Here is a 12341-nt window from a genome sequence, read left to right as displayed (position 1 = left end):
AGGAATCAAGTATTCAAGAGTTCTCAGTAGAACTTCACAATAAGTAGTGTGATAGTTAGGCTATTGTGTCAACTTGGCCAGGTAATTGTGCCCAGTTGTTTGGTCAAACAACCACTGGGCTAAGTGTAATACAAGGGTATTTATGGACTTTAGTCACCATTGACTTTACTGCAGTGGTAAATCATGGATAGCTGGTTATAATGACATCAATCAGGGAGATTACCATCAGCAATGAGTGACGCTTAACCCAATCAGTTGAATCCCTTAAGGGGAAGTGATTCCAGCATTGAGAGAGAATTTCCCATCTCATCTTTGGACAGCCAACCTCTCCCAGAATTCGTCAAGAAAATTCATTGGACTTTGATTAGAGCTCCTGGTTGCAGCCTGCATGCGGCACCTGGACTTGTGCATCCCCAAGGCTGCATGAGAGACTCTTATAGAATGGCATACTATTGACAGATATCTCTTGTTGATTCTGTTTCTCTAGAGAACCCTGACTAATAATACAAGTAGTAAGTAAAAGAGAGAGTGCTGCTTTTGTAGAATAAGAAAATTAGTGCTTGTGTAATATTTATAAGAAACGTTGATGGAGACCAAAGCAAGAGTGTTTTCCGGGTAAACCAGTCACTCAGAAATACGTGCATTAATGAAGGGTCTTTAATTCCTTAGAGGCATTCTGTTTAATTACCTTTGATAAGAGGCTAGTCACTCGATTTTGAAGGGTGCAATGATTTCATCAGGAAACATCAAGCTTCCCCTGCAACATTTGGACACTTTAACTGTTTCTCTTTACCTCAGAACTTGTTAGAAAAAAAGTATGGCTCCAACTATGTATAGACTTGAAAAGGCAAAAAAATAAAAATAAAAATAAAAATAAAATAAATAAATCCCTCCCCAACCTTCGGAGGTCAGTTCTGTCTGCTGAAGACTCAGTAAGTAAATGTGGAGTAGGGTTCAACTTCTCTGGGAACTGGCGTCAGGAATGACTTGGAAGCAATTTTATAGACGGCCTTGTTCACCTTCTAATTGGCTGAAGACTGAATTTTACTACCTGTTGGAGATAATCTTTGATCTTGTTCCAAAGATCTGAATAAACTTTAAAAATGGTAGAGTGCAATCTCTTGGAAAAACTTTCACATTTATCAATCAGTCATTTGCTATTTGTTTATTTGCTATTTATTGTGCTAGGGGCTGAAGCTTTGGGTGTGGTCTGGGAACAGCAGCATCAACATCACTGGGGAGAGTTTTGAGGCCAAGAAAATGTCCAAATCAAGGCATTGTCACGGCGATGCTTACTTCCTGAAGACTGGCTGCCTGTGATTCTGGATTCCTCTGCAAATGGAAAGGCACATGGCAGCATCTGGGTCTCTTCCTTCTACTCCAAGGTTCATTTGCTTGCAGCTTCTTGCTTCTGTGGTTTTCTCCTACAATTGAGTTTTGTTCTCAAATGTATGGGATCATTTTGCTGATCATATTTTTAATCTTCCAAATTCCTAATCAGTAATCTTTTATAATGGCCTCTTGTTCTTTTATGGCTACAATATTGGCCATAGTTTGGAGCATATTAATTTTATTTATTTTTAAAATCTTTTTGCTATTTAGCGATTTCCTTGGATATTAAACTTTTTGTATGAGTTTGGATCTATTTTTTATGGGGGGGGGGGCTGGTTTCTCACAAACCTGGTAATTTTTGGTTGTATTTTATCCTCAGCCTTTGTATGCTCTGTCTGCTTGTCTAGTTTGCTATTTCTCTTTGCCCTTGCTGTATTTGGAGGTTGTGGTAAAGGGACAGTAGATGCTACTTGGTGGGGGCACTGAAGTTTGTATTGGGATATGAGGAACCCCAGCCTCTTTTGGGGTTCAGTAGCTGCTCAATATCTCCAGTTCCAATTCCCAAACACACTGCTTTATTCTGGGTGTAGATGCCCCTGCAAATGCTGCTTTACACAGGGCCAGTTGATTAGATGGAGCATGGTGAGGAGCACATTACAGTGGGCTTCATTGGACCATCTGCATAATATCCTTGGGGTAAAGCTAATGTTGAAGGAAGCAGACTGAACAGAGAAAAAGTATCAAGGTTCTTGGTAATAATGCTGTACTGCTGGAGCAGCTAAAACTGGAGAATATCTCTGTTCTTGTAGCCCAAAGCATTCTAACTGATAAAAATCTCTGTTTTCAAATACATGCCTAGTTCTTACAAACCTTGGAAAATATTTTCTTATAAACCTTAGAAATAAAGAACCTCAATTTTATACATTTATACACTGCCTCTTTCCCAAATAGATATTAGGTGTCTCCAAATCATCAAAACATCTATTAACAATTAGCTTATAATAACAAGCTTTTACCTTAAATTATGTCAAAATCCACAAAACTTAGGTCCAACTTTTGAAATTCTTAAACAAGGAAAGAATTATCTTAGATTGGATAAGTGAAATCCCCACTTCCCACAAAAGGTAAGGACTAAAGTGTAAAGAAACCTACTTTCATATCATCTTCCAATTTCTGGAAGTCCAAAGAAGTTTGGGTGTTATTTTAGTTTCGTAACTGCTAAACCAAATATCATACAATGGGTTGGCTTTACAACAGGAATTTATTGACTCATGGTTTCAGGAGCTAGAAGGCTTGTTTAGTCTTGGGGTTGAACCTTCTGGCTTGCTGGCAATTTGGGGGGTTTTTTGGCTCTTCAGTCACATGGCAATGTACATGGCAGTGTCTTCTTTCTAGGTTCTATTGACTTTCAACTTCTGGCTGCTCCCTGTGGCTTCTCTTTCTGTGTCCAATTTCTTTTGCTTATAAGGACTTCAGCCATACTGCATTGTGGTTCACTCTTAATCAGTTTGGGCACATCTGAACTAAGAACATCTTCAAAGGTCCTATTTACAAACGGGTTCACAAGCACAAGACCAGGGGTTGGGATTGGAACATGCCTTTTGTGGGTGATACGATTCAATCCCTAATGGTATGTACAGTAAATCTCCAATTAAGTAACAAGTTGTACGTCAAAATTTTTATTTGAATTAACTTTTTTTTTAAAACTTTAATTTATCATAAAACAACAGCCAAAGCACAAATTTGGTATTAACCTATAAATGAGATAAATTTATATTCTACTGAGAACCTGAGTAACCTGAGCCTTGAATAGGGCAAGCTCTAATCCTAAAGGCCTATACCCTCCCCAAATGAACCCTAATAGTGAATGAGGGTAGATGAAGTATGGCTAGGGCAGCTAGAGATAAGCAGAACAGAGAAAAACTTATAGCAGTTGGGGCCACGTAAGTGGCATTATCTTTCGTAACTCAAATTTTCTAAAAACACTTTGTGTATTTTTAAATTTTTAAGAAGTACTTATAGATTTAACAAGGAGTAGGATGCACTAGTTTTATACATTGACATATCAGCATCACCATTTCTGTAACTGTACAGTGATTTCCTATAGGTAAGTAGTTTCACAGGCTTTAGAGCCCTCCAACACTAGTTGATTCTGATTCTTACCATTTCTCAGCACTCATATCACAAATTATATTAAAATATAATTAACAAAAATACTACAAGGTATGTATTAATATTAAATGGGTAGAAGACTCCTTGCATATACAAAGAATTCTGTCTAAACTTATTCTACAAAAATCAATTCATGTTTCAACCAAAAAGCTTTATTCCTTTTCCTCAGTATGCTCATTTCTGTGTTTGGCTTCTCTCTTAACTTCCCAGGACTCCACTCTTTATGATGGATCTTGGAGCATCCTGGAATTTTCTCTTAGCTTAGTTGCATAACAACCCCACCTCCCTATTCCAGGACTTTGCTTTCTTCACTTCTTGAGCTCTAAAAAGCCAAGGTCACACTATAGCTTTAGTCGGACTGGACAGCTCTCTACCTAAGACAGCTCTATGACCAAAACCATTCCTGATGTTACTAGAGGGCAAGAAATTAATTTTTCTGGCAATCACCACCTTGTTTCTATATTACCTCTTTTTCATGTTTCTTATCTCCCAGAATGTTACCTCTTAAGCCCATTGGTCTAATGACACCTCCATCCACTCATGCATTAGACCCCAGCTCTCAGTTACAGACAGACTACTGTACTTACTATACTATTCATCACATGGTTATAAAGCATGAATATTTGGTTTTCCTTGTTGTTCGAAAACAACTTATTTTGCCACAAATAACCCAAGTATATATTAATTTGATAGGATATTTTGGATTATGCTCTTACTTATTAAAGATTTATTAAACACAATGTTCATAAAGAGCAGTCAATGGTCAACACAAGCATTTGGTTGCTAAGCATTCTAAATATTTATATTTCTTAAGAGAATCATCTTTCTAAAATACAGGAACTGGAAAACCAGAGCTACCAGATCACATAGCACAAAGTAAAGAAAAAGTTTACTTTTTTTCCAAACATTAAATAAATTCTATTTAAATATTATAATTATAGATGTACTATATGTATCTTATGAAGTAATTTTAAAATTTTCTAAAATAAAATTCACTTTAAAAATAAATAGTTCTCTGGATATTTTATAAGGATATTTTCTTATAATTTCTTTTCTAAAATTTTCTTTATCATTTTTAGAAAACATAAGTACTCTACCATGTCAAGGGTACTGAGCTCTCTTTTTGAATCTAAAATTGGTAAGTTTAAGAATCAGTTAGAATGTCCCTGTGGTTTCTCATGGGCAGACCATAAAGAGACAAAGATAGGATAGAAGGCTCAGAGAATATTTCATATTAGTTACTGCATCTGAATAATCAGAAAAGGCTTTATTGGTAAGCTTTCTATTGAAGGAAATAAATACTTCATGTATTTAAAAATGTTTACAGGTTCTTCAATATACAATTTAGGCCAGAAAAGTAGCCAATGAAAGCAGCAGTAGACTACACCCATGCAACGGAATCACTGCCAAAAGAGTTATATGAAACTCATAGGGGGTCTTTCTAAATCCTTTTTTGTGACACATTGACAGGGTACTGTGCTCTTACAGTCTTAATGTTCACCCGCTTACGTGAGCATTTGTTTATAGTTGTCCATCTCAGTCACTGCATTCTGAAGCTTCAGCCCAAGCCCTTCTACTTGACATTGTAAATCTGAAATGATACAAAGTATATCTGATTAGTAAATTTTAAGTGTTCAGATATTTTCATGGAGTAAATCATATTCTTTTAGAGTTGCCGCCCAGCTCCTGAAGAGTAATACAGATACTTATTTCACTCTGGATGACCCTAGGTAGCTCACATGCTGCTCAGCCCCCCTCACCAATACCCCACAGAATTAAGGGGTTCTGACAGACCCATATTTGTTGGCCTCTTCCTACCCCCACCATCATGCTAATACATAAACAGCTAATAGGACAAATTTTACTACTGTTCTCAAAGAAAATTTGAGACACATATGAATTTCCAAACTTGTGTCTCACTTCTGAAAAACTTGATTGCCTAAACTCTCGTGGTCTGGTGCCGAGAAGCTCTGCTGAGGCCTCCTAGTAGAAATGAAATAGACAAAACATGTGGAAGGCTACCAGTAAAGAAGTTGTTAACTCTTTAAAAGGCATTTTTATGACTTTCAAAGCCTAGAATATACAAGCAGGAAATTGGCTTCTATAGTCTTGAAGTAGGGAATTAAAGTAGTGTTTGAGTTGGATGATTCGAACAGCCACGTCTAACATGTGTGCACGCAGAACTGAAACTGAAGTAGAAAGAGCAAATGGCTTGAATTATCCGAGTCCTGCCATTAGCCTGTGTGGGGGAACAATGATGTGACCCCTAATCTGATGACAGACAACTGGCACTCTTTTCAGGAAAATGGTAATGTGGAAAAGGAGCTTACACTGATAGACAAACTAGTTTCTATAGAAAATATAGTTTAAACACTGGAATATAGTTTAAACACTGGAATTATAAAATGTCTAGGTTATATCTACTCAGGCATTTTAATTACATATTTTAAGAGTACACCTTAGCATTTTTATGAATCCATATAAATACATAAAGTTTCTATAGAAATCTTTAACCCATAAATACAAGAAATTTTTATATTCTTAACTTTGGTTTATAAAGAAAAGGCAGATCCTTAAGTCAGCAAAAAAAAAATTCTGTCAATAAAGGTTTTAACTAGAATTGATCAGACATATGTGTAAATATTTATGCAAATCTAGCATTTTCCTTTAAGTTATTTAAAATTATTTAGGTTAATTTTATTCCTCAAATTGCCATATAGGTGCTAACAGACCCACTTTTTAGATGAGGTAAAAATAGGATACTCCCCAAGTCTTATGTAAGAACTATCCCTGTGTCTTACACTCACTAAATGCATTAGCCAGCTGTCAAACTGACTGAAGATTTCAAACTCAGCTGAAGGGATGAATTTAAGGAGCTGAACTCTCAAAAGAGGATTTAATATGGACTTATTTCATAGATAATATTTGTGGGGCACATCATTTCCATTTATCAAGTGATATTATATTGAAGAAAGGATAAAATAACAAACATGATTTATTTGGGAGTATAACCTTTTGAAATGACACAATCTCTTATTAATGTTCTATAATATGTTGCTTTGTTATTAAGCTCAAGTGGGCACGCAGAGAGGCTCTGTTCACATAGGCACAGCCAAAAGATTTAGACTCAGACTCTAAAGTATAAGGAGGAAGGAAGTTGATGCTTGTTGATGGTGTACTATGTCCAGGTACTGTGTAGGGTGCCATCTCCTATATCATCCCATTCAACACTCAAAAGTACCATAGAAAAAAAAAGTTTACATTTTATTTCTACACGTGAAGAACATAAGGATCAGAGTAATTAATTAATTAATCAGTGGTCTGCCTGATTCCAAAGTCCCTCTCTTTCTACTCTGTTGCCTGAATCTCAAAATATAAAATCTGCAAAGGGATACAATATTTGCCTCCAAAAATGTGATTAGTATGGCCACAGATCTGTTTACCATATCCCAGAATCTTTAAACAGGTATACTAAAGACCAAAAAAGTATTTTTTTACATAAAACATGTAGCAAGTTGGTGGAATTTCTAACTCCAAGGGGTGGTTTAGATTTAAACTCTTGAAAGTTTAATAATTAATACAAATAACAAAAGATATTAAGATAAATATGGTATTGTTGTGACTGGTTTTATGAGGCTGACATTAGAGAGAACAACTACATCCTTCCATTAAATGTTTCTTGGTCCTTTTGTCAAGATACAATCATAACCTAGATGAAGCATGGATCTGAGCCCATCTGATAAATTTTATAACTTCTAAATGAAGCTCTAGTTAAAAGGAAGAACTGATTATCTTAAAAGTAAACCCCAAAGAGTTGGTACTTGGTATATGGATTGTATACACTTAATTTTCAAAACCTGAAAAATTAGAATAAAAGTGGTAGCTAACGTGACTCATTTTTATAGCACTGAAAAGTACTCTTAGGCTCACATTTGAATGTACTTGTACATCATAATTTACTGGATTTTAAGTAAAATAAGTTACTTTAAATCAAGACCCAACTCAGCAAGAATGGGAAAGCTATTATACTTTCCAGTATTCTATCTATTAACCCAAATTTTCCTTTCTCCTTATTTCAAGATAAGCATGGGTAGCATAATTATTAATTCAAAGTATCCAATGAGTAGACATATCCACTTCCTCCAATATTATTTGCCATGTGGTTTACAGCATCTCTGATTAAAAACAGAGAAGGTAGATAAATGTTTTACTCTGAAAAAGAGGAACCTCTGAAAGCCGTCATAGGAAGTAAATGGAAACAGAAAATACAAGTAATGTCAACAAAGAAATCAGTTTATGTAAGCAGAAAAGATGCCACATAAAATCGTTTAAAAAAAAGATTCATTATGAGTAATCCATAATGTAAACAGCACTCTAGGGTATAATTATGAGTTGATTAATATATTTTCACAGCTGCTTTTTTTTTTTTTGTTATATTTTCTCTAATAAAGTTCTATGAATTGTGAAAATAAATATATAAGTAAAGGGCATATCTTTGCTGTTCTGAATGAGGCGTTAAGTGTTCTACTGGTTTATTATAGGTTCGGGTAGACGAGTAGGGTCCTTTTGTTTTTGGAAGTAGAGTGCCCAGTTTCTGTCCTTAATAAATAAAGCAACAAGGCAGGATAAGCATCAGAGAGATTAAGCCACCTGCACAACACAGCTCCTTCAGTTTCTGAGGCAAGGAGTTCTTAAACAAGTGTATTGTTCTGTGGAGTCCTTCTCTATAGTTAAATAAATTCAACTTCAATTTCCTGTCATTCAGCATGACATTGGATTATGAGGCAAAAGGCCCTAAATGCCTACAAAAAGAAAGGAAGCATTGGCTTTAAACACCATGCAGATGTAAGGCGGAACCCATGGAAACAATCCAAAATTTACAACAACAAATTCTACTGCAATGTGACTGCGGTCTTTGCAGATATTAAATAAGAAGCAAATGGTTTTAAATGAACAAGACAAAAAAGAGCTCTTAGCCTCTCTTCATATGAAGCCAGCTGTTCGCTGGATGGCATTACACAGCCATCAGATTTGGGGTAATTAGTGATTTAAGAGAATCCTGTTTTTCCAAAAGGCTTCCAGAAACTGCAAATACAAAAGGCACTCATAGTTACAGTTATTTTATAGAAGGATATAAAACTTTACAGTCATTTGGAGGGTATATTAAGTTAACATAATTCTTGAGACAGCAATTACAATGGAAAGATATTTCAGGCTTAAAATTTTATGGATAAAGAAAACACCAAAAATTGAAAAATCTGGTTCAAAGTATTATATGGAGAAAATGGTTCCAGGTTCAGGTAGCAGAATGGAAAAATAAGCAGGAAGAGAATTGGCAGTCAGAGATTTAGGGGAATTTTTTTTTTTTAATGAGAAAATAAAGTCTGTTTTTAAATATATATTGTGATAGAGATAATTGAAGAAAAAAGAAAAAAGCTCAACACTTTTTAACATATTTGTAAGGCAGGAGAGTATTGAGCTGTAGTATGCAAATTCTAAAGCCAGTCAGCTTAATTTTAAATCCTGGATCTGCTACCTACTAGCTGTGTGACTTTAGACACTTCAGTTTCCTTATCTATAAATGGTTACTACTACATACGATTGTCCTGAGAATTAAATGACTTACTACATGTGAAGCATGGAAATCACATAGGGAGTACTACCTAAACGTTAGCTTTCATCATTGGTGTGGTGCTCTTAAGATCACTCCTCCATTCAGCTCTGAATTTCATCTTTTCTTTGGACCTAGAGTCACCAGTGGTTAACACTGAATGGAGTAAAACTGGGGGTTACAACTGTGCTTTTCTTTTACTTAAAAATATCTATGTAGTAAATGGCAAATTGTAAACAATTTGAAATAAGGGTGATAGATTCACATATTTGTTATATTACTCTCTATACTTTTTGGAGTTTGAAATATTATATAAATATATTTTAAAAATAGCACATTCTGTACCAAAGAGTATAATCAGTTCAGTTCTGGGTGCCCAAGATCCAGAAGAAAAATCAGAAAGAAGCAGAGAACTGGAAGGGGTCGGGGGGTGGGGGTGGGGGGATGAGGATGAGTCAGAAATTAAACACAATCCATTTGATTCTGTGACTGGAGAACAGAAAAATTCAGTTGTAGTAGAGAGGATGTGCTAAGAAGGAGGGTTTTGTTTTGTTTAGTTTTCTAAGACAGGTGTTATTGAGACTTGTTTATTTGCATTTGGGAACAATCCATTCTAGAGGGTACCTATGCTTGAGAATTTAATGTATGTCTTCTAATCTGTCTCATGTTTATGAAACTATAGTACTTTTTGCAGGTGTTTAAAAATTTACATGAATGGTGCTAAGCTATAAATCTCATTCTAATGCTTACCTTTTCATTCAACATTTTGTTTTTGAGACCTATCCATGTAGCTATATGTAGATTTGATTAATTCCTTTTTGAATGCCATATATTTCATCCTGTGCATATATCACATTTTATTTCTTCTATAGTGATAGAACTTAGGTTGCCTGCAAATTTCTGACACTGCAAATAATTTCACAATAAAAGTTTTGTTATATATCTTGTGTGCTTTTGGGTGAGTTTATCTGTTGTATGCCCCCAGAGTGGATTCATGGGTTCACAGGTATACACATACTTAAATAGTGTCAAATGGTTCCCCAGAATGGAGCCACCAGCTTACACTTACACCTCACTGCATGATGGTTCCTGCTTTTCTCATACCCATTAAAAAGTTTTCTATTTTTTTGCCAGTCCATTTGGTGTGAAGTGGCATCTCATTGTCTTAATTCTCAGTTCTGCTTGCTACTGAGGCTGAGCATCTCGTCTTATACTTTTTTTAAAATTTTTTTTTTTTTTTAAAGATTGGTATCAGTACAGTTGGTAGTTCTAATATAGTCTTTCAGTTAATATAAATGTGCGAAACTTATTGTGTATAGTTATAGAAATTATATGTAATTTTGTTCATCAGTCTTTTTTTTTTTTTTTTTAGATTTATTTATTTATTTTAATTTCCCCCCTCCCCTGGTTGTCTGTTCTTGGTGTCTATTTGTTGCGTCTTGTTTCTTTGTCTGCTTTTGTTTCTTTGTCCGCTTCTGTTGTGGTCAGCGGCACAGGAAGTGTGGGCGGCGCCATTCCTGGGCAGGCTGCACTTTTCTTTTCACGCTGGGCGGCTTTCCTCACGGGCGCACTCCTTGCGCGTGGGGGCTCCCCCACGCGGGGGACACCCTTGCGTGGCACAGCACTCCTTGCGCGCATCAGCACTGCGCATGGCCAGCTCCACACGGGTCAAGGAGGCCCGGGGTTTGAACCGCGGACCTCCCATATGGTAGACGGACGCCCTAACCACTGGGCCAAAGTCCGTTTCCCTTTTTTTTAATTTTTATTTTTTTATTATTTATTTCTCTCCCCTTCCCCCACCCCCCCACCCCGGTTGTCTGCTCTCTCTGTCCATTTGCTGTGTGCTCTTCTGTGACCACTTCTATCCTTATCAGCGGCATGGGAATCTGTGTTTCTTTTTTTGTTGCGTCATCTTGTTGTGTCAGCTCTCCGTGTGTGCGGCACCATTCCTGGGCAGGCTGCACTTTCTTTTTCTGAGCAGCTCTCTGTATGGGGCGCAATCCTTGCACATGGGGCTCCCCTGCACGGGGATACCCGTGTGGCAGGGCACTCCTTGCATGCATCAGCACTGTGCATGGGCCAGCTCCACACAGGTCAAGGAGGCCCGGAGTTTGAACCGTGGACCTCACATGTGGTAGGCTGACACCCTATCCATTGGGCCAAGTCCGCTTCCCCCAGTCTTTCTATCCACTCCAATAGGACTTTCTTATTCACTGCTCCACAGAAGCAACTCTTTATAAGTCATCAATGATCTCTACATTGGAAATTTCAAAATTTAACTCTGTTCTTATCTAGTTTGCACTTTCAGAAGCATTTGGCACAGTTGATTACTCCCTCCTTGAACACTCTCTCTTGTTTCCATTACACCATATTCTCCCTCCTATCTCATTGGCTACTGCTTCTCAGTCTCTACAGATGATTCTCATTCTTAGATCCACTCTAAATGCTGGGGAGCCCCAGGGTCTCAGTCCTTAGCCCTCTTCTCTATCTACATTTTCTCCCTAGGTGATCTCATCCAGTCTCATGGCTTTGAATACTATCTATATACATCTCCCATCATCATCATAGCTAATAAGTGTTGAGTACTCAGGAAGCAGATGTGGCTCAACTGATAGAGCTCCTGCCTACCATATGGGAGGAACTGGGTTTGATCCCTGGGGCCTCCTGGTGAAAAAGAAGAAGAGAAAGCATGCCTGCACAGCAAGTCAGTGCCTATGCGAGTGCCTGCATGATGAGCCAGTGCCTGCATGAGTGTCCACGCGAATCCCTGCGTGGTGAGCCAGTGCCCCGTGTGAGTCACACAGCAAGATGTGATGCATCAAAAGAGAGACAAGGGGAGAGTCAAGGTGAAGCACTGCAGAAACCAGGAACTGAGGTGGCACAATTGATAGGGAACCTTTCTCTCAATCAGAGATCTCCAGGATTGAAACCAGTGAATCCTAGAGAGATAATGAGAAAAGACAACACAGACAGCAAAAACAGCAGGGTTGGAGGAGAGGAAAGAGGGAAAATATAAAAAATTCTAAAAATCTTAAAAAAGAAAAGAAAAAAAGAAGTGTTGGGTACTTACTATGTGCCAGGCACTATTCTAAGTGGCTTACACTCATTGACTCCTATAATGTACACTTACTAGAATATAAGCTAAAAGAGAGCAGGAACCTATCTGTTAGATTCTCTGAGCTCCAGACATTTTGAAGGTACTCAAAAAAAAAATCGTTGAAAGAAC

The 12341-nt window shown here is 37.1% G+C and overlaps 1 protein-coding gene across 1 annotated transcript in view; it reads right to left on the bottom strand.

The window, feature by feature from the left end:
• The window catches only part of LEKR1 (leucine, glutamate and lysine rich 1), a 275552-nt gene that overhangs the window by 93069 nt on the left and 170142 nt on the right, over nucleotides 1-12341 (bottom strand). Inside the window, exon 9 of the mRNA XM_071214463.1 lies at nucleotides 5014-5095. Coding sequence (XP_071070564.1) covers nucleotides 5014-5095 — 82 coding nt within the window. The remainder of the gene's footprint in view (nucleotides 1-5013; nucleotides 5096-12341) is intronic.

The sequence above is a fragment of the Dasypus novemcinctus genome, chromosome 4, assembly GCF_030445035.2.
Source record: "Dasypus novemcinctus isolate mDasNov1 chromosome 4, mDasNov1.1.hap2, whole genome shotgun sequence".
Taxonomy (NCBI): domain Eukaryota; kingdom Metazoa; phylum Chordata; class Mammalia; order Cingulata; family Dasypodidae; genus Dasypus; species Dasypus novemcinctus.
Note: the sequence above shows the minus strand (reverse complement) of the source record. Positions and strands in the feature narration are given on the sequence as shown.